General features: G+C 50.4%; 1 protein-coding gene across 2 annotated transcripts in view; it reads left to right on the plus strand.

Annotated features, from left to right (window-relative positions):
* The first annotated feature begins 15,533 nt into the window (after positions 1–15,533).
* The window catches only part of SAMHD1 (SAM and HD domain containing deoxynucleoside triphosphate triphosphohydrolase 1), a 91,515-nt gene continuing 83,794 nt past the window's right edge, over positions 15,534–23,254 (plus strand). Inside the window, exon 1 of one of the 2 annotated variants that reach the window (XM_090064177.1) lies at positions 15,534–15,795. In XM_090064177.1, the coding sequence (XP_089920303.1) occupies positions 15,576–15,795 (220 nt within the window). In that variant the 5' untranslated portion in view covers positions 15,534–15,575. The remainder of the gene's footprint in view (positions 15,796–23,254) is intronic. The other variant, XM_090064178.1, reaches the window with a different exon arrangement.

Genomic DNA, 23,254 nt, shown 5'->3' on the forward strand with positions numbered 1-23,254 from the left:
CAGGTGCTCTGCCCCCTGGTTGTCATCTTGGGACCAGGAGTCCCACCCTCTAACCTTGCCCCCAGAAGTATTCCTTTCAGCAAGAGGGTTTGCCATCTTGGAACCAGAAAAAAACTAATTATATTCTAAAAATCAAACATCTACTACAACATACATTCATTTGATTTCAGAAAATATTTTTGTCCTGATTTATGTGTTTGCATAGTGTACATAGAAGTGATTGTTTACTAGCTTAAAATGAAGTCTTACTTTTATATATTGTGGGAAGTATGAGTGGGTGAGTATAGATTTCTGGGAGGCTGTAGGTGTGTTTCTATGGGTGTGTGGGGGACTGTGAATGTGTGTATGGGTTTCTGGGGGTGGATAAGAGGGTGGGGGGAGGGTGGCTGGGGTGTGTAAGGGGGTGTGGGTGTACATGGGGGAGTAGGCATATGTGTATGGTGGGGTGTGCTTGTGGCATGCCCCCCCCACACACATGCTCCCACCCACCCCACTGCACACAGACCCTGAGGCCTTAGGGTGTTCGCAGCTCCCAGCAGGCAGAGAACCCTGGTTGTGAGACCTAGAACTGCATGTGGCCAGGATGCCAGCAGGGAAAGGGACAGAGCTGGCCTGATTCCATAAACCCCTGCCAGCCTAAGCACTGCATTCCAGCCAGGCCGCCCTGACCCTGTGGCACTGGTGTGGGCCCCCCACTCCTGCCTAGCTGTTGCTGTGCTCCTGCCTGCCCACTGACTGCCACTGTCCCCCCTGCACCTGCTGCCACTGCTGTTTTCCCACCCACCACAGCCGCTTCTCTCCACTCCCCTGCCTGCCCGCCTCCCACTCTGTCAGAACACAGTTCCCAGCTGTGTGACCAGGACTCAGAAGGAGCCAGCAGGAAACCACAGGGGCTAGGTCGGGTCAGCTCCTGCTGTGTCGGCAGACAGAGTGCAGAGCCGACCTGGCTCCATAGAGCCCCTAGCAGCTCAGGCTTCGTGGTCCTGCCCTGCACCCCCTGCCAGTCGTGGCCCCAGGGCACTGGCACAGGCCCTGTGCTCCCTCCTGTTCACTGCCCACCCCTGCCGTGTCCCTTCTTTCCCACCTGCCACCACCACTTCCTCATATACCTGCCAGCTGCTCCAGCAGCGCACAGTTCCTGGCTGCATGGCCAGGATCAGAATGCAGCAGGAGCCAGCTTGGCCCCCCAGTTCCCAACTGGCTACTGCTGCTGCTGGTCCCTGCCCCAGGGTACCACGCTCCCACTTACTGCTACCACCACCACCCCGTCCCCCCTCCCCCTAGCACCTGCTGCCATTCCTTTTCCCCTGCTGTCGCCTCCCCACTCTACCTCCCTCCCACCTGCTGCTCTGACTGCATGGTGGGACCGCAGGATCCAGCCTAGCCCCTGTGGTTCCTGGCTGCCTCCTGCTGTGCCCTGTGGGTCCAGCCATGCGGCTGGTAACTGCATGGTGCCAGCGATCCTCCCCCTCACTCCCTCCACCCATTCTTACCAGAGTTTGCACTCTTGGATGGAGCGGGGGGGAACAGCCAGAAGCTTCTGGCTGGGGACTGAGGGTAGGGTAGGGCCAGGTGGGCTTTGCTGCTGCTGCTGCTGGGTCCTGCTGCTGCTGGGTCCTGCTGCTGCCAGTGCCTTGTCATCTTAGGCAGCCACGGGCAGATAGTAATTAATTTTCTAAATGTTTTAGGGGACCCACGGGCTAGATAGCCAGCCCACCAGGTCTTTCTATGACCCATGGGCCTTATTTTGCCCACCCCTGGATTGCACAGTAGCTGTCTATACACTAGGAAAACTCTGAGGGTACAGATGAGTGTTTTTTTGAAGTGCTTCAAATATTGCAATTTGAAATGCTTCAAATTTGGAGTGACCACATTGTGCAGACATATAGCTCCTCCCATCTAAAGCACTTCATAATGGCTCTGAACCCATGATATGGTGGAGTTGTGCAGCTAGAGCTGGAGAGCAGAGATCCCAGTATGCCTTTCGGGCTCAAATCTCCAGAGGTTTCCTGGGATTGCAAAGGTGCAGAGGAGAGCACCCCAACCCCAAGTTATGCTGTGTCCACTGCCACTGCAGCCTGGTTAGTTTCACTTTGGGAAAGATTGTCTGTTATGCTGTCACCCTAGGGAACCAAGAATGGATGCTTATCCTTTCGTTCGCCTGCAGCCACTGGTCAATCAGTGCCAGGATGTCCTGTCCCTCTAGTTCTGTTTGAAGTGGAGACTCATGATCTACCCAGCCATGCTCTGCATCCTCTTTTGCCATATGGCATGTAATGGCATGAAAGCATAAACCACCAAGACCAAGGACCTAGAAAAGCTCTTCCTCAAGATCACAGAAAAGTAGGGGCTTGAGGGGCTCTCTAGAGGTCATCTACTCATTCCCATGCCTGAGGCAGGATCATCCCTATCCAGACCATCCCAGATATGCTACCTGATCTGCTCTGCTGACACCAGCATGCCTGAATATGATGTTATACAGGACACCAGAGAGAAAGTCCTTCCCTATGACCACCTGCAAACTGTGTACCAGCACTTCTGGGCTAGTGAGATATGAACTAATAGGAGTCCTGTGGACCTGCGGGGACTAGCGGTAGTGGCAGGACTTTTGAATGAGCCAGGACAGCTTTATGGATCTGTGCTGAGCTGGCTCCATTGCTTAAAGCAACTGGCTCACATGAAGACACCCCTCATTATGAAAAAGTGTGTAGCCATTGCTATCTGGAAGAAGGCAGCACCCAGCTGCCTCCAGTTTGTAGCCAGTCATTTTGGTGTGGGCAAGTTCAGAGAAGACTGCAATGTGGAAGGTATGCTGCATCATACAGAGTGCTGGCACTGTGGTTCCTACACCTCACTACCCTGCAGATCATTGCCAGAATTGTCTGAATGGGCTTTTCCAACTGCATTCAGTAGGTGCTAGGTGTTCCTACTGTAACTCAAGAGCATATGAACTGTAAAGTCTTCTACTCTGTTGTGGTGCAAGGTGTCATGGACCACCAGAGAGAATTCACGTTACCACCAGTTGGTCAGTCAAGGTTCATGATGCCAGGATCTTTAGAAACTAAAAAATTAGCATAATTAGAATATAAAAGAATACACACATGATAGTAACCCTTGGGAAGGATGGAACAGACGAGTCATTGCTGTCTGTGAGGGAGGAAAGGAGCCAACAGGCTCCGAGTCTCCCTGCCCCGATGCAATTAGGCTAGCCCCACACGCGCAGGCCCAACACGCCGGATGGAAACTCACCTCTTTCAGGTGCCTGGAGGAGGGAAGACCCGGAACGAGCAGTGCCGGTATAAAGGAAGCGCCCGAGCCGGGCGGCAGGACCGGAAGGAGACGGAGGAAAAACCGCCGCCAGAGAGAGCTCCCGGGCGCGGATGCGAGCCACCCGCAGAGGCTGCAGGACCTTCTGGGGTAAGGGCAAGCCCCAGCGGGGTTGGTGAGTCCGGGTAATTGGCCAGATGCTGCTACGGACGGCTTAGCACCGCCGGGAGTGGCTGGCACCCGGCAGAGGGCCGGTGACCATATAAACTGTAAGAGGGGAGCACCCCGACGGGACCGTTGCTCTGGCAGCGTGGGGCAGCATTGCCCCAAGGATCCCTAATCAGGGCGGCGGAGCTCCCGGAAGGGAACGAAGAGGGGTCTTAACCCCGTGTCCTCCAGGGGGTCGGCAGCACGTCTGCTGGGAGGAAGCAGACGCCCCTCAAAGGGGGAATCCCTGGTTGTGACTCTCAAGTTAATCTGCTCCTACTAGGCGGAAGCTTGGAGTGACATCTTGAAACGGCTGGCCTAGACACACGGTCATGTACTCCCGGTGGAACGGGCGAGGGTGTAGGGGTGGAGGAGCCCTCAGCAATGCGGGACCCTGAGCCGGCTAAGACTCTCACTTCTGGACTGGCACGCGCTAGATAATCCAAACTGGACCGGTTCAACATCAAAGTCATGGCAGGCGAGCCGGACACATACAAAGTACAGGAGCGACCCTCGGCAAATGGGAAGCAGTCCCCGAGTGGGAGGTGATGGTGCCCCAAGCTTCGACCGCCCCCCCCCCACACTGTCCCGTACCCCCATGGATCTCTCTTACTGTGAGAGCAAGGACCAGATCCTGACAGTTCAGAGACGTCTGACTTTGCTGATTCAACTTGACGTGCATCTTCTAACCGAGGGACTATCGATAAGTTACTAACCAAGTGGGAACTCTTGGTTAATTTCTTTATCTATTTTATCACTGTCAATTTTAATTTGTATTGTTATGTTGTCTGTTTATTAGCTTAACCTTTTTATTAACTATTATATATGCAAACTATATCTTTTGTTGTCATAAGTAAAATTCATTCCTTTTTGTAAGTGAAACTTGTCATTTCTTTCCTTTCCAACATCACCTCCTCGATCCCGAATCAAAAAGCCCAGTGGCTAATAAAGTTGCAGTGCTCAGTTAGTCTGCAACTAAATTGATATACTCACAGTGCCCAGCTGGCCACATCCCTTTTAAAGTGCAGCTCCCAGTACTGGACGCAGTACTCAGGTTGTGGCCTGACCAATGTCGCGTAGAGGGGAAGTATCACCTCTCTGGACTGGCTTGAGATGCATCTTTGGATGCATGACAAAGTATGGCTGGCCTTGCTGGCATTGGTGGCTCATGTTCATCCTGGAGTCAATAATGACTCCAAAATCCCATTCAGCCTCTGTGCTTTCAAGAGGGGAACTCCCCAGCCTGTATGTATGCTATGGATTCCTTCTCCCAAGGTGCAGCACCCTGCATTTATCTACATTGAACCCCATCTCGTTCTTATCTGCCCACTTTTGTAGTCTGTCTAAGTCTAGTTGCAGCCTCTCTCTCCCTTCAAGTGTGCCCACCTCGCCCCACATCTTGGTGTCGTCAGCAAACTTGGACAATGTGCTTTCAACCCCTGCAGACTGAGCCCTGGGGGACCCCACTGCTCACATCTCACCAGGTTGAGTATGACCCATCCACCACTACTCTCTGGGCACACCCCATCGGCCAGTTTTTTACTCACCCAACTGTGTAGGCATCAATGCCACAGTCACTTAATTTATTAATGAGAATGGGGTAAGAGACAGTGTCAAAGGCCTTCTTAAAGTCTAGAAAGACTATGTCCACAGCGACACCATCATCCAAGGATTTAGTTACCTGGTCATAAAAGGCAATCAGGTTGGTCAGGTAGGACCTGCCTTTGATGAACCCATGCTGGTTGCCCTTGAGCATGATCTCCCCTGCTGGCCCCCCACAGATCTGCTCTTTGGTGATTTTCTCCAAGATCTTCCTGAGGACCGAGGTGAGGCTTTCAGGCCTATAGTTGCTTGGGTCCTCCTTCCGCCCTTTCTTAAAAATGGGGACCACATTAGCTAGTTTCCAATCCCCTGGGCACCTGACCAGATGACCCCAAATGGTCATACAGCCAGGCCAAGGGCTCCGTGATGACCCCTGCCAGCTTCCTCAACACCCTTGGGTAGAGGGCATCTGGACCTGCAGATTTGAAAATATCCAGCCCTTCCATAAGATCCCTAACTACATCTGCACTGACTGAAGGCCTGACAGAGCTATCCCTGAGATTGTCCCTGTCTCTGGTAGGAGGGATGTCTCGGTCCCTGTTCAAGAAAACAGAGGCAAAGAAACTGTTAAAAATATCAGCTTTCTCATCTGGCGTAGCCACAAGGTTACCATTTGAGTCTTGCAGGGGCCCTGCATTGCCTAGTGCCCTCTTCTTGCTCCTAATGTACTTGAAAAAGGACTTTTTGTTGTCTTTAATCCTGGACGCTACCCTGAGTTCCATCTCTGCCTTGGCCTTCCTAATAGCCCTCCTACACTTACAGGCCAAGGAGGAGTACTCCTCCTTGGTGATAGCCCCTCCCTTCCACTGATTGTATGCCACCCTTTTAGTCCTCAGGCATTCCTGAATGCCCTTGCTGAGCCATGGGGGTTTCTGAGCACTCTTACCACCCTTACTTTTCTTATGGGTCCAACCCTCCCCACACCATGAGTGTACACGGTGGTGGGGAGCTGTCCGTGACTTTGTCCTGCTCCCTGCCTGAGCCCCACAGCCATGCATTCTCGCCTGCTTTGGTCCCGGGCACTGCCCTGGCTGGGCTTCGTCCCCAGCCCCAGCTGCCTACCACCAACCCTGCCCCACCCACTGTCCCACTCTCTCCCTCACCGTGTGGACTCAGTGTGAACCACTGCTGCCCCCTCAATCTCCCCATGTGTTGCCTGTGCCCTACTTCCCAGACTTTTCTGCAGGGAGCTTATCTTCACCATACTGCCTTGGCTGTATTGCTGGCCATGTGCATGTGCCTGCAGAAGCACGTGATGCCCTTTGCCTCTGACTGCCCTCCTCCCACTCTCCCAGCCCCAAGTAGCCCATTTCAGGCTAGAACTCTGTCAGCCTGCAAGGAGAAACCCATGGTTTCCCAGGTTTTTATCCTTCAAAAGGGAAAATGTGCGTTTTTCCTTAGGAAATTAAAAACCTGGATCCCTGGTGATCAGGAGGCAAGGATGAGCAGCTGTGTTGACCAGGCCAAAGCCCCAGGTTTATGGCCATGACCTGATATCCTTTTCCAAGTGTTTGGGAACCCAGGAAAGGCTTAAGTCTAGTGCTTGACACGCCTACACTCAGCTTGTGATACATAATACACACCAGTGATCTGCAGTGGAAAGGAATCGGTGTAATATTTCTTTCATCCTCAACTTAGTTAACTTTGCGAGTGCTACAGAATCATTTAAGACCGAATCATAAAAGAGTCTTGTCTCGCTCAGCAATATCCTGCTACAGTGCTGTTAGGATGTAAACTTCTGTGAGGGTAAGTGGGCGTCTGTGATCCTGAAACATAGTGTGGAAGAAATCAAACTTTGCGTTGTTTGGAATTAGAATTCACAAACCCAGTCCGAGTCTGAGTTTATTGGTGCTCATACAAACAATCATAGGGAGGAGAGCTAAAACAGAACTCCTCCCTTCTACAAGTCAACATACCTTTTTATACCTAAAATTGTGAAAACAAAGCATCCTTGAAAAGAGAGTCAAAGGTAGATCATAACAGTTGCCTGCTCAGCAATGCATTTTGTTTTGAGAACTGTTATCATCTTTTTTGTTTTTAGGAAAGGAAAAACATTTGTTCCCAGAGAACTGTAAAAGCCATAATAAAGCAAAAGGGTTTTTCTTATCTTAAAACATTTTAAAATATGAAGCAAGAGCATTTTTTCCCTTCACTCTCAAGTCAAGTTAGAGGCCTGGATAAATCTACTTCAACAATAGCAATGTGTCAGAAAAAGGGTGATGGCCACTCATGATGTTTGTGGTGATGGAGTACGATGAAATCTGAGGCACTATGCCATGAATGTTTATTTTCACTTACCCCATATTACATGCAGTGTATAAGTCGACCCCATTTTTCTGATCCAAAAAGTTAGTAAGTCCATAGATCTATAAGTTGACCAAACTTTTTGGATCAGAAATATGGGGTCAACGTATCCTTGTGTGTCCTCACTGCAGACTGGGCACCTGCAGTGAGAGGTGGACATGTGCTGCAGCGTCACTCACAAGAGACAGGGCCAGGCTTGGCGCTCAGCTGGTGCAGCCCCATCCCCTGCAAGCGGTGCTGCCTGGGTTGTGCCAGCTGAGCACTGAGCCTAGCGCTGCTCACAGAGGATGGGGCCGTGTCATCCAAGTGCCCAGCATGGCCCTGTATGCTATGAGTAGTCCTGCCAAGCACCGAGCCCAGCCGTTCCCTGTGTGTGGCACCAGGTCCAGCACTCCTCTGGCACAGCCAGGCCCAGCACTTGGCTGTGCTGCTTCCCCCAGACAAGGCCAAGGTTGGCAGTCAGCTGGCAAGGCCCAGGCAGCACTGCTCACGGGATGGGGGTGTTCCAGACGAGCGTTAAGCTGGCCCTGTCTGCTGCAGGTGGAGGTGCCGAGCAGCAGCGGGCTTGGTGCTCGGTTGGCATGGCCAGGCTCAGTGCTTGGCTGGTGCAGCCGGTTTCAGTGCTTAGTTGTGACGCTTGCAGTGGAGAACCAAGCTCAAGTTTGAATTTTAAGAGTTAAAAATTGGGCTCCAAAACTCAGCTTGTACACCACAAAATACGGTAGTTTATTTGGGATGATCAACTTGGGTGTGCTTCAGGTGCCAAGGCCATGAAATTGTGGTGAAGGGAGTTTGGACTGTGGTTCTCCATGGATGATGTAATGAAGCAGTGGGGAAAGACAATGATGCATAAGGTAATACAAAATGCAATGTCTAGGACATAATTGCATTTGCAGTGAATGGCTATTTGATGTCTGGCTGCAGTACATCTGGAGAAACAGGACACAGGAGTATCTGAGTTGCCGCACTGACTAGTTAATGGACAGTGGTATCTCAATCATATACCAGGCATTGGTAACCTACAGCCCACAGGCTGGCTCTGGCTGGATCTGGCACAGAGATCTCAGGGAACACTAGCACACAATCAGTAGCCTGAGCTGTAGAGGAAGCACCACCAGGATCCTACTGGACTCTGAAACTCATGCTAAGCTTGGATCTACTCACAAAAGTTAAAATACAGAATAATAATGCTAACTGCATATTGCAAGAGGATGCAAATTCATGGCTAGGCCATCTAAGAAGGAATAATGGGGTATCTCTTCCAGCTTATCTTGTTATATTCAGAATGATTTCAGGCAGACTTCTAGGTGTCTGGTGTGTGATCATATGCAATGTCTATCCTTGATTAATTAGTATGGTAAATATTTCTTTTGCGTCTAACTCCTGTTTACGTGCAGGAAGAGATATTCTCCATATGTAATAGATGTCTCCTGATTTAGTATGTTTTTCCTGCTGTTAATCAGTTTCTTGATGTGTTTCAAACTGGATAACCTCTTGCTACTGAAGAAGGTAACTCATTCAAATTAAAAATTTCTGATAACCAGTAATGAGCAGGTTTTTGCTGTCAGTTACTGCTTGGGACTCTTTCTTGATTTACACAACTAAAAAAATGCTTTGAAGATGCTAAACTAAGGATATAAAAAGGCCATAAAACAGCAAACAGCGCACATGCTTCAGGAATGAGAAATCTCTCTGACACCAGTTGCTGATGTTCCCAGCTTACTCAAGAAGTTGAAGAGAAACAGACCGCCTCTTTGTTGCCTGTTTGGTGAGAAATCATCACCTTATGGCTAATTACTTGACTTTGATTTGGTTTGGGCACTTGACTTGATTTTAAATACTTGTAGTAAATAAAGCCTTTCTGTCACTCATCGAACGAGTCGCCAATCCCTCAGCTAGTCCAGAATCCTAAGTTTTTATTGCTAACACCTACTGCCTGCCTTTTCTTATCTGTTCCCTTCACAGCATCTGCTGATAACCAGAGAGGGAAGGGGTGCAGCCCATGGCAGGGGCTGAGTCATAAATAGTGCCCGTTGGTGGTAAAAGGCTGCCACGCCCTATCATATACAAACATTCTATGATGTGGAGAGTGATGGGGTACGTGGATATCTGGAGTGAGGCAATGAAGTGGTGTTTGAGTCATAAAGTATCTGGGGCTTCACAGAATGATGACATCTTTTGTGCCATCAGTGTTTGGGATACAGTATTGCTTAATGCCATGACACACAGATTTCCCTGGAACAGGGTGACATCTGTGTTGATGTGTTGTATAACCTACGGGACATCAGATGTGAGACACTGTTGTAGTATAACAGTATCTGGAGCACTGTGATGTCTATAGCAAGTTAGCCTGGTAGTGTTTGTGGCACAGACACATCTGGGGCAACAATATGAAGTAGAGTGTGGAATGAATGGGGTACAGTCAGATGCAGTGTTTTCAGGATATGGACACTATAACATGATGATTCACATAGAATCATAGAAAAGCAGAGCTGAAAGGGACCTTCAGAGATCATGTAGTCCAAGCCCCGCTGGAGGCAGGATCACCCTGCTCCAAACCACCATATACAAATTCATTGTCTAACCTATTAGTAAAACTACACAGTCAACCCTGGCACAACTACAATGCATAACACCCTAACCTGCCACAGGTAAAGCAGGGGAACAAGAATGGTCAATGTCCTGTTGCTGTGAGAGCTGTTAAAACATGCATAAGATACATACGAAGCCCCCCTGCTACAGAGGAAAGCAACACCCCCCCCCAGTGTGTGTTAATCTGAGTAATCCCAACTACAGTGGTTGGTATGACCCTGAGCAGATGGGCAAGACCTCCAGATTTAAATCTCAACAGGAGTATTAATACACATCAGTTAAAATCCCCAGCCTTGGCTGCAGCCAACACCTCAGTGTTTCTGAGGAAGTGGGGGAAAACCCCCTGTGACACAAGTAGCTACAGGAGAGGGGAAAAAAATCCTTCTTGGCCCCACGTGTCAACCAGCAATGCCCAGAACCATGGGAAATAGACATAGCAGGGCATAGACCTCCCTGTTCCAGTGGTTTTCTAACTTGTTCTTGTATACTGTGAAGATGGAGAGCCCACAACATTCCCAAGTAGTCCATTTCACTGCTTCACTATTATCACAGTGAAGACGCTTTTCCTGATATCCAATCTAAATCTACTTTGCTGCAATTTCAAGCCATTGGTCCACATCCAACTCCCTGCAGCAAGAGAGAACAGGTCTGCTCTAAAAAATCTTCTTCATTGGCAGCCCTTCAGATAACTGAGGACTGCTTATCATGTGCTTTTTTCTTAAGTGCACTTTTTCTACAAGCTACAAACCTAGTCCCTTCAACCTCTCCTTGTATGACTTGCCTTTCAAGCCCTTTATCATTTTTGTTGCCCAGAACTCTCTAACTTCTCCACATCCTTTTAAAAAGGTAGAGCCCTAAACTTCACAGAATATTCTAGATGAGGCCTAACCAGTACTGTGCGAAGCTTCAGGTGCTGATTCAATTCGGAGGAGATTCAGCCTGATTCGGTGACTGAATCTCCAAAACTGAATCAAATCAGGGGACCAATTAAAAGGTCCGAATCAATTTGAAGCTATCCGGATTGATTCAGAAAAGATTCGGAGAGCTTTGGTGATTCTGGCAGTCCCTGCCCACTGCAGCAGGGAGCTGGACTCTGAGCTGGTAACTAGGAGCCAGGGGAGGCGGGGGCTGGAGGAGGGTCAATGGGAGACTCTCCACTGGGCGACATCCCCTGCCCACTCCCCCAGCCCCACACTTACTGGGTGCTGTTGGGCAGGGGGGGTGATCCCCGCTGCCCCCCACTCCCCCATGTCACATGGGGGGCTCTGACACAAGCTCCCTGACCCCCCCCTCCTTCTCCCAGCCCCCACCATGCTGCCCTGCCTACCCTAGCTCCTGGCCCTTTAAGAAAAAAAAAAACACAATAAAACCCCCAGACTCACCAGCTGCTGCAGTGGCCTCAGGGTTTCAGGGGGCTCATGCAGAGCCCCCCATGCATCATGGGGCAGTGGGGGACAGTGGGGTTTGCTCCCCTACCAGGCAGGAACTGGTGAGCCTGGGGATTTTTTTTGTTTTTTTTTTTCTTCAAGGGTCAGAGCTGGGGCAGGCAGGGCAGCCATGGGGGGTGCGGGCTGGGAAAGCAGAGGGGGCAGGGGGCTCATGGCAGAGCCCCCCATGCAATGCGGGGCAGTGTGGGGATCGCCCCCCCCACTGGGCAGGAAGGGTTGATTAGGGGCTTTTTTTTTTTTTTTTTTTAAGTGCTGGGAGTTGAGGTGGGCGGAGCAACCATTGCTGGGGCTGGGAGAGTGGGTGGGGGATAGGGCCTGTGTGATTCAGAGATTCGGCTGATTCAGCAGCATCTGAATCTCCGAATCAGATTTGGCTGAATCGATTTGGGACAGTGATTCAAATCACTGAATGACTGATCCCTGAATTGGCTGAATCCAAAACAAATAGTAGTCGCTTCACACAGGCCTACTACCCAGTGCTAAGAGGCACTATCATTTCCTATGTCTTTCACCTAATGCTCTTGTTGATGTAGCTGAAAACTGCATTTACCTTTTGTGCAGCTACATCACTGCAAATTTATATTGAGTCTGTAATCCACCAAGACTCCCAAATACTTCTCTGTAGTGCTGCCATCTAGCCAGGTGTCACCTATTTTGTCTTTATATTTTTGATTATTTTTCCCAGGGTATAGCACATTGCATTTGTCAGCACTGAACTTCATCCTCTTAGCTCCAAACTACCTTTCTAAAATGAATCAGTCAAGATCCTGCTGAACTGCACTTCTGTCTTCCATGTTTGCAATCCTTCCCAGTTTTGTATCAGCCTTTTGTGTTTGAGGTATCCTAGAAGGCCGCGAAGTATATGCTTACTCCACATTGGGACAGTTTCTTGTTGGGCTTCCAATACTGTGCCCTTCACAAGCTTCGTAGCCCTTCTGGGCCCGTTTAACCTTCAGTTTGTCTTCCTATGGCAGCATGGCTATTAACTCCATATGCCAATTGAAATCCATCTTTTCTAAATCTAGTGATTTAGGTCTGCTAACCAAATGCTTTCCCTCTCTGTCTCATGAATTTTGTCATATTGTGATTGATGACTCTCAAGCGTCCTGTGATCTTCATCTCCTCTACCGTTTCTCCCTATTGGTCAGGACAAGATCCAACATCCCCTAGTTGGGTCTCCTAATTGTATTGTGGGTAGGTGTGTCACCTGTAGGTGTTATATGGTTTGAGACCCCTTCCCAGGGATTGCCACCCTACTGGTGGCAACAGGGTGGAGCCTACACTAGGTCACCTGGCCTGCCTATGTGATGTTATATTTCTTGTCTGCCATGACTTTGATGTAATTTACAGGACACAGTTCCCCATAGACGACCCTCCAGGTCTTTCACCCTGTTCTCTTTGTGAGGCTGCAAACCTCCCTTTTACCCCACCCTAACCACATCCAGTCTCCAGCAGAGATGGATATTGTCAGGAATCTCTGATGACTCTAGCAGTATGTGTTTTCTATAGCAACCCTGCTAGCCGCTGTCCACTTGACTCGCCTTCATCTAACTTTGGCTGTGTTCCTGCTGAGTTTCTGCAGCTGCTAACTAGCTAGCTCAGCACTTATAGTTCTGGGCCTGGTGGCCCCAAATTAGTCACTATGCCATGGGTGGGAGCTGCCGTTGGCCTGTCAGACTGGCACGAACATAAATCTTCTCCCAACCTGGGATCCTCTTAGTATTGTCACCTTTACCTGCCCAGGCCTGTCACTCAAGGCCCCTTTGGCACTCCTGCAGGGCTTTATCACCCACTGACCCTGGTCCCTAGGGTCTGGTCGCAAACTCTGGGGCCTTCTGCTGCCCCTGGCCTGTTGCAGAGTGCAGAGCCTGGACAAGGGTATAGGCCCCAGACCATTCCCTTATCCCTAAGTATGATGATACTGCCCAAGGGGTAAGCACTGGCTCAGTATCTGGACCTTCTGTTTGATCCACCTCCACCCAAGGTCCCTCTGACCTGTAAGTAGTCTTGTTGTTGCCGGACCAACTGGATGTGCTGGTCCCTGATCCTGTGTCTACCGGTCGTCGAGCTTGTAGAATGGTGCTCCTCCAAGCATCCTGCTGCTTGGGCTGGACTAGCTGTTCTGCTTCAGCAGCGGGCTACCCCCAGTCTGGGAGCTACTCAGTCTGTTGCCTTTGCTGCCTACTGCTGCTGCCACTGTACCCCTCTCTGGGGCCAGAAGTACTGCTCTAGATGTGTTCCCCACCAATGCAGAGTGTCACATTGCTCCAGAAGTGCTGCAGCGTCTCCAGCATGCCACTCGCAGGGATTTCCCATACCATGGTGAGTCGGGGATGCTGGCCGTCTCTCTCTTCCTTTCTGCCTCTTTCACAGTAGGCATAAAAATGCAGTGATGTTTGGGAGGGTTGGTTGTAGCCGTGTTGGTCTAAGGACATAGGGAGACAAGGTTCTTTGGGTAAGTGTGATATCTTTTATTAGACCAACTAAATAGTTGGAATAAATGTTCTTTGCAAGCTTTCAGGTACAAACACCCTTCTTCAAGAATAACAAAGATCTAATAAAATATACCACATTTACTTAAAAAACCTTGTCTGCCAGTGATGTTTGGGCCATTTGTTCTGTCAGTATATACAGTGTTGTGGCATTAGGTTCAATGGGACATGCGGTCATCTTCAGCTAAGTGAAATCTGGGATACAGGAGCACTTTAGTGCTTGGGGAACTATTTCATCAGTGTTATCTCCAGTGATGCATCATCATGTTGTGAGTTCTTTGATGAATCTGGGCAGCATCAATGTTTGTCATTGGAATGGTGAGTCGGATTGGTGTTTTTAAGCACAGGAGTGCGTGGAGTAACAATATGGTAACGTCCAGGTCAGAGTGACTTCTGGCACACCAGGGTGAAGTAGTAGGGGATGATAGCACCTCAGACAACACGTACACAAGTGGTTAGGATGTTGTGGTATCTGGAGCATTGGGGCATAGCAATTTCTGAAGCACCCCAACATCATCATCACCAATGAGGAAGTCAAGAAAGTTGTGATCGTGGATGTTACCATCCCCTTTGAGAACCAACGCCAAGCCTTTACCGATGCCTAGGGTCACAAGCAGGAGAAATATGCCCCACTGACCAGCATCCTGAAGAGCCGTGGCTACCATGTGACGGTCGACATGCTCATTGTGGGATCGCTTGGAGCCTGGGACCCCAGCAACGAGAGTGTCCTGTGTGCCTGCTATGTCTCCTGCAGCTACACCAAGCTGATGCGGCGCCTCATGGTGTCTGACACCATCCGCTGGTCCCGCAACATCTATGTCGAACACATCACAAGCCAGTGCCAGTACATCAACCCCACCAAACCAACCGCCACCCGGGTTGAACCAGAGGGGCCTGAACTCCACTCTGCACCTAATGGACTCTGAGAGCTATTCTCAACCATGGCCTACTCCACTCCACCAGGCAAGGACCCCTGTGATAGGGCGGGATGATTTGAGTGACTTCTTTGTTCAACCCACCCCCTTCATCATTGCTTCCTACCGTTCTTTGTACCTATCTTATTTTCTCTCTCAGCCTCCTGACCCCCTCTCTCCCCTTCTCTCACCCTGCCCCCCACCCGCAGGCTTAGATGCCTAACATTGTACTTAGGTAGCCTAGTTGTGTTCTTCTCCTCAACCCCATCCCTCTTATGTTAGGTCCTCGCTTGGCCACTCTGTATTTCCCTTATGGCCTTGTCATTCTTGTTTTATGATTCTTAACATTTTCTAAGGATGCAGTGTTTCTCTGGAGGAATCAGTGAGGAACAGAGGGGTTGTCCAGGTGGGGAGGTATCTACTCGGGTGCTACCCTTTGTAAGGAACAATAACGCCATCAGGTGATAGTGACAATCTGCGAGACGGAGGGTCTGTGTGGCTTCCACAGTGGTTTCAGGGAGACGGGAAGCCCAAGCCAGGGCTACAGTCGTCTCGTCCCGCCGGCGCAAAGGCAGAGAAGTCATAGCGACACTGTAGGGGGAGGGAATCGCAATAGCTGCCTATTCGCCTGCGTCACACAGCGCCATTACTCCCGCATTCCCGCGCGAGCGGCCCCGCCCCCCACGAGCTATTCCCTGGCGCAGGCGCGGTGCAGGGAAGTGCGCGCAGCGGGGCTGGTGCCGGCGGCGATGATGCAGGGGCGGGAGGCGGTCGAGGACGTGCAGGCCTCTAAGCGGGCTCGGCTCTCCGGCCTCCCCGAGGGGCTGTGCACCCCGGAGAAGCGAGTCTCAGCCTGGCGAGCCCCCGCGTGCGCCGAGCTCCATCTGCGCGACTGGGATCCCGAACGTGTTTGCGACTTCCTCGGCCGCAGCGGCTTCCGGGACCCCGACCTGCTGCGCCGCTTCCGAGGTGCTGGGTGCCGCGCGCTTCCCGCAGCGGGGCGGCGAGGGGGGCCTGCAGAGTCCTGCGGCCGCCCGTAGTTTTTGCAGGGTAGGGGTGGGAGGCCGCGGGCGCTTCAGCTTGGTCTCCCAAGACCCGCGGCTTGCGCCGGCAGCGCTGCCGGGGTGCGCCTGAGCTAGCGCGGCTCCAGGCCGGCGGGGACTGAGGGCCGGGGGCCGCGTGCGCCGGGCAGGCCTTGCAGCGCCCCTGCTAGGTTGGCGCAGCTGCGGGCGCTGCCAGGAACGGGCGGGTCGCTTTGCATAGCAGGAAGCGTTTGGCCACGTCTGTGCCTGTCCCTCGAGTAGGCGGTTTGTTTGTGTGAGGCTCGTCTGCTGACTCCTCTGTGCCTTGCTGTGTCCTGACGTGTGTGTACACGGACTTGAAGTTGTTTCTGCTGCTGTTTAGGTTTGTATCCCACTCTGTCCGGAAAGGCTCAGGGTGGCTTACAGCACTTGACAAAATGCATAAGAAGCAACAAGTTTGCAAGCCACAGCCAAACACTTTAAAAACCCCACCCCACCCCAGGGACACCCTTGTGTCCCTGCCTAGCATGTAGGGGTGATCTGTTCCCCTCTTCCCCAGTATCCATCCTGAAGCCACCCTCTTCTACAGAGGGTCTGTGGCTGTTCCTTAAAATGCTTAAATTCCAGAAATTAAATTTAAAAACCTGTAACAGGGAAATAGTAGAAGGATTCTTTATCCCTGCCAAATGGATACCTTTCCCTGGAGGCCTTGCAGGCTTCTAGACTAGCTGGGTTAGCTCATATTTTGTACCGTGGCAATAGTGGAGCAATATTGGGATTTTATTGGTGGTTCTTTTATTAGTTTCTGAGCAATTTAAACTTGGATTTATAAAACCTTTTAGTTGAGAAGAAAAATTTGTACTTGCACCTCAAGGCTGTGTTGTATAGATGTCCTGATGTAGTGGGGTTGAGATGTAAACTCCACACCCATGCACCTTTTCCTTAGGGTGTTAGAGCTGAAGCCGGACATTTCTAAATGTGAACATTACCTTTTAACTGCTGCTTTTTTCTAAGAGAAATTTGAAGCTACTCTTAGTGTGAAAAAAGGGTATCTGCACCTGGGTAGTCAATGTGGAGGGACGTGGGCAGTGGGGTTCCACAGGGCTCGGTCCTCGGGCCCGCACTGTTCAACATCTTCATCAGTGACTTGGACGAGGGGGTAAAAAGCACCCTGTTCAAATTTGCTGATGACACTAAGATGTGGGGGATGTGGGCACTCTAGAAGGGAGCAATAGGCTACAATCGGACCTAGACAGGTTACAAGGGTGGGCGCATGAGAACTGGATGGGATTCAACTCTGACAAGTGCAAAGTGATGCACCTGGGGAGGAAGAACCAGCAGCATACCTACAGGTTGGGGAACTCCCTTCTTGTCAGTACAGAGGCAGAAAAGGATCTTGGAGTCATCATTGACTCCAAGATGAACATGGGCTGGCAGTGTGGGGAAGCAGTCAGGAAGGCCAACCGTACCTTGCCACGCATCCACAGATGCATCTTGAGCAGGTCCAAGGAAGTGATCCTCCCCCTCTATGCGGCACTGGTCAGGCTGCAGCTGGAATACTGTGTCCGTTCTGGGCGCCGCACTTCAAGAGGGATGTGGACAACATGGAGAGGGTCCAGAGGCAGGCCACTCATATGATCGGGGGCAGCAGGGCAGGCCTTATGAGGAGAGGCTACAGGACCTGATCCTGTTCAGCCTCCAAAAGAGAAGCTAAAGGGGGATCTAGTGGCCTGTTACAAACTAGTCAGGGGGGATCAGCAGGCACTGGCGAAGTCCCTGTTCCCCTGAGCACTGCCAGGAGTGACCAGGAATAATGGTTACAAGCTGGTAGAGGGTAGATTTAGGTTAGATATCAGGAGGCGCTACTTCATGGTCAGGGCGGCTAGGATCTGGAACCAGCTTCCAAGAGAAGTGGTGCTAGCTCCTACCCTGGGGGTCTTTAAGAGGAAGTTAGATGAACACCTTTCTGGGGTTGTTTGACCCCAGTAATCTTTCCTGCCATGGCAGGGGGTCAGACTAGATGATCTACTTAGGTCCCTTCCAACCCTAGAAACTATGAATAGGTATCCTGTATGATAGGTATTCCAGGTCTACAGGACTGTTACCTTCTCTCCTTCAAATTGCTTGCACCACAAGTAATGTGCTATATAGGTAGATGGTCAATATGTTTTGATGGTTTGATATGTTTGTTCTTCACTTCATTTTGGAAGGAAAAAGTTTCTCTCCTCCACCAGTCAAACTGGTGGCTCTTGCGCTGCATACAGCCTCCAGAGGGTTAATTTGTAGCCCTTGAGCCACCCAGCTGCTGCAGCCAGGGTCTTTGAGCTCCCTCTTCCCTCCTCTGGCTTCCACTTCTTGCCCCTGCTCCATAATTTTACATAATTTGAACTAAGTTTGTAGTGTTCATGGTGTGTACTTTTGATTCAGATCAGGCATTTTTACCATTGACCTCAGTACCTATGAGGATGAATTTGATCGCTTATTCCCAGTTCCTTGTTTCCGGTTCCTTTTTCAAAGCTAATCTAGACCCAATAAAAGCTTGTAATTAATGAATTACACCTCCTAAAGAGAGAGAATTTTGTTAGCTATGCATATGTACTAATTAATTTGTAAAATAATATCCCACATCAAGTACAGAGCCCTGAGTGAAGGTCAGATTAGGATAGGATTAAGGGGCAAAATACTTCTTGGGCTACTGCAAACTTCCTGTTGATGCCACTGGGGGACTGTCCCAAAGAACTCTGACTGCAGTCCTGCCCAGCCCGAAGGACCAGGTTGCCAACTGACAGCCCTCATGCCCACTGTACTAAGTATAATGGCTTGAAATAAGGAACTGTTTTGGTCTGGGATTATGGCTAGAAGTCCTGTTTGGGTCATCCCACAGCATACCTCTGTGGCACCAAGAGGCTCTTCTGGACACACATGACCAGTCTTGCCCTGTCCAGAGCACAGTTTGTTCATGCCAGGCTGATAACTGGCAGCCCCCTATGCCTACTGTACTAAATATAATGGCTTGAAAAAGGAACTGGCTTTTGGGTAGAGATTATGATTGGAATTTGTTTTGGGGCTGCCCCGCACTGTCTCTTTAGCACTGGAGGACTCTCCTGGACATCTCTGGACAGGGTCTTCCCCAGCCCAAAGTGCAGTTTGTGTGTGCCAGGCTGCAGCTTGACAGTCTCCCCCTCCCCCCATGCCCACTGTACTAAGTATATAGGCTCAAATAAGGAACAAGTCTTGGCTGGGTTTATGGTTGGAAATTCTTTTTGGGCCACCCCACACCATGACTCTGTACCACCAGGGGACTCTCCTGGACATCTGCGGCCGGAGACTTGCCTGGCCCAAAGCGCAGTTAGGCTGTGCCAGACTGCCAACTGACAGGACCCCAGCCACTGCTATGTATATGGACCCAAATAAGGAATTGGATTTTGGGCTGGGATTATAGCTAGATATCATTCTTGGGCCATCCCTTGGCATATCTGTGTGGTCCTGAGGGACTGTCTTGGACATCTCTGACTGGAGTCTTGCCCGACGCAAAGCGCAGCCTGGCCGTGCCAGGCTGTCAGCTCCCCATTCCCACTGTACCAAGTGTATATGCTTCAACAAGGCAGGCAAGGTTCTTCGAGTAGATGTAGTACCTTTTATTAGACCAACTGAGTAGTTTATTCAGTTCGTCTAATTAGAGCCGTCCCTAGGGGTGTGCAAGGCCTGGGGCATATCGGCCCATGCAGGGCTGGGAGGTGGTGAGCAGCCAGAATGCAGTGGAGGGGTGGCGAGTGGCCCAAGCACAGAGGCGGCAGCCGCGGCAAGGCCTATACGGTAGTGTCTGCGGGCCCCCCCAAAGCATGGGTCCTGGGGTGGATGCACCGATTTGCACCCCTCAGGGATGGCCCTTGGTCTAATAAAAGATACCACATCTGCTCAAAGAACCTTGCCTGCTTATGTCCTTAGTCCACTGCAGCTACAACCAAAAACCCAGCATATTCTTGAATAAGGAACTGGCATTTGGGCTGAGACTACATATTGAAATCCTTTCTGGGCCACCTGATGCCATGAATTTGTGGCACTGGGGGACTTTCCTGGACATCTCTGACTAGAATCTTGCCTGGCCCAAAATGCAGTGTGGCTGGGCCAGGCTGCTAACTGACAGCACCCCAGCCACTGTGCTAAGTATATGGACCTGATAAGGAATTGGCTTTCAGGCTGCGATTATGGCTAGAAATCCTTCTTGGGACACACCGTGGAATACTTCTGTGCCACCGGGGGACTTTCCTGGACATTTCTGACATTCTAGCCATAAACCCAGCCATGCTAGGCTGCTAACTGACAGCCACCCCGTGCCTGCTGTACTAAGTATAATGGCTTGAATAAGGAACTGGTTTTGGCTGGATTTATGGTTGGAAATATTTTTTAGGCCACTCCACACCATGCCTCTGTACCAGCAGGGGACTCTCCTGAACATCTCTGGCCAGGTTCTTGCCTGGCCCAAAGTTCATTTTGGCGGTGCCAACTGACAGCCCCCCAGTCACTGTTCTAAGTATAAAGGCTCGAACTACGAACTGGTTTTGGGATAGGATTATGGCTGCAAATCCTGCTTGGGCCACCCCACACTATATGCCTCTGTAGCACCAGAGGACACTCCCAGACATCTCTGACCACAGTCTTACCTGGCCCAAAGCACGGTTTGTTCATGCCAGGTGTCTATCTGACAGGAGCCTCCCCTCGGACACTGTACTGAGTATATGAGCTTGGATAAGGAATTGCCTTTTGGGCTAGGATTATGGCTGGAAATCCATTTTGTGCCACTCTACAACATGACTCTGGCACCAAGAAACTCCTGCATATACCTGACTAGAGTCTTGCCTGGCCTAAAACGCAGTTTCTTTGTGCCAGCCTGCCAAATGACAGGCCCCTATGCTCACTGTACTAAGTACAATGGCTCAAATAAGGAACTGGTTCTTGGGCTCAGATTATGTTTGGAAATCCTGTTTGGACCACTCAACACCATGCCTCTGTGGCACTGGGTGACTCTCCTGAATATCTCTGACCTTAGTCTTACCTGGCCCAAAGTGCAATTAGGCCTTGCCAGGCTGCCAGCTGAATGAGTCCCCCCATGCCCACTGTACAAAGTATATGGGCTCAAATAAGGAATTTATTTTGGACTAGGATTAGAGATGGAAATCCTTCTTGGGCCACCCCACACCATGCCTCTGTGGCGTCAGAGAACTCTCCTAGAAGCCACTAATCAGAGTCTTGCCCAGCCCAGAGCGTGGTTTCTTTGTGCCAGGCTGTTAACTGGCAGCCCCCCATGCCCACTGCATTAAGTATACAGGCTTGAATAAGGCCTTTTTTTTGGACTGCAGGTGTGGGTAAGACTCGCTTCCCCAGTGACTTGGCCAGGTGGGAGCTTCCCTGAGTGGTTTGCCACTGATTGTGACTGTGATCCATTTTGAGCTACAGTTAAAGGTTAATAGTTAAGGTTTTGCTCAGGGAGTACCCCTGTAATAAACTTTTCCCTTGTAATTAACTTGTTTTAATTTAACATTGGCTAGTGAGTAAGCAGGTTGCTTTAAATTACAACACCCAGTTTTCAGTTAAATTACAAAGTTTCTGGGTGGCAGCTGGAGGTAAATGTGCAAAGCTGTTTAAAATTCCCTAGGGGCCTCTATACACATGCTCCCAAGTGGGAAGAAGGATCCTTTAAATAGAATGGCTCTGAGAGAGACTTTAATAAAAGCATCTTCAGTGTCACATGTATTCAGCATCTTGCACTTCAAAATACAGTGGGCATGGGGGGCTGTCAGTTGGTGGCCTGGCACGGCTTAGCCTTGTTTTGGGCCGGGCAAGACTCTGGTCAAGAACGTGGCACCAGGGGACTCCCCTGGACAGAGTCATGGTGTGGGGTGGCCCAACAAGCATTTCCATCTCTAATCCCAGTCCAAGAACAGTTCCTTATTCAAGTCATTATACTTAGTACAGTGGCTTGTGGGGCTGTCAGCTGGCAGCCTGGAAAGGCCTAACTGCACTTTGGGCCAGGCAAGACTATGGTCAGAGATATTCAGGAGAGTCACCCAGTGCTACAGAGACATGGTGTGGAGTGGTTCAAACAGGATTTCTAGACATACTCGGAGCCCAAAAACTGGTTCCTTATTTGAGCCATTGTATTTGAGCATGGAGGTGAGCATGGAGGGCTGTCATTTGGCAGCCTGACACAACGAAACTGCGTTTTGGGCCAGGCAAGACTCTAGTCAGGTATGTGCAGGAGTTTCTTGGTGCCACAGAGTCATGTTGTGGAGTGGCGCAAAATGGATTTCCAGCCATAATCCTAGCCCAAAAGGCAATTCCTTATCCAAGCTCATATACTTAGTACAGTGTCAGGGGGCAGGATGGGGGAGGCTGTCAGAATGTTGCCTGGCACAAACAAACCGTGCTTTGGGCCAGGTAAGACTGTGGTCAGAGATGTCTAGGAGTGTTCTCTGGTGCTACAGAGGCATAGTGTGGGGTGGCCCAAGCAGAATTTGCAGCCATAATCCCATCCCAAAACCAGTTCGTACTTTGAGCCTTTATACTTAGAACAGTGACTGGGTGGCTATCAGTTGGCACCTTGGCACAGCATAAACGCATTTTGGGGCAGGTAAGACACTGGTCAGAAATGTCCAGGAAAGTTCCCTGGTGACACACAGGCATGGTGTTAAGTGGCCCAGAAAGCATTTCAATCTATTATCTCAGCCCAAATGCCAATTCCTTATTCAAGGCTATATGCTTAGTACAGTGGGCACGGAGAGGCCCTCAGTTGGCAGCCTGGCATGGCCAAGCTGCGCTTTAGGTCAGGCAAGACTCCAGTCAGAGATGTCCAGGAGAGTCCCTTGGTGGCATGGGGTGGCCCAAGAATTATTTCTAGCTATAATCCCAGCCCAAAATCCAATTCCTCATTTAGGTCTATATACTTAGCACAATGGCTGGGGTGCTGTCAGCCTGGCATGGCCAAACTGTGCCTTGGGCCAGGCAAGTCTCTGGCCGTAGATGTCTGGGAGAGACCCCAGAGTCATGGTGTGGGGTGGCCCAAAAAAGATTCCCAACCATAAACCCAGCCTAAACTTGTTCCTTATTTGAACCCATGTACTTAGTACAGTGGGTATGGGGGGACTGTCAGTTGGCAGCCTGGCATGCACAAACTGCACTTTGGGCCGGGGAAGACCCTGTCCAGAGATGTCCAGAAGAGTCCTCCAGTGCCACAAAGACATAGTGCGGAGAAGCCGAAAAAGAATTTCCAATCATAATCTCTACCCAAAAGCCAGTTCCTTATTCAAGCCATTATATTTAGTACAACAGGCATGGGGGGCTGCCAGTTAGCAGCCTGGCATGAACAAACTGTGCTCTGGACAGGGCAAGACTGGTCATGTGTGTCC

The sequence above is a fragment of the Crocodylus siamensis genome, chromosome 10 (assembly GCF_052110815.1).
Source record: "Crocodylus siamensis isolate JL-2025a chromosome 10, ASM5211081v1, whole genome shotgun sequence".
Lineage (NCBI taxonomy): Eukaryota > Metazoa > Chordata > Crocodylia > Crocodylidae > Crocodylus > Crocodylus siamensis.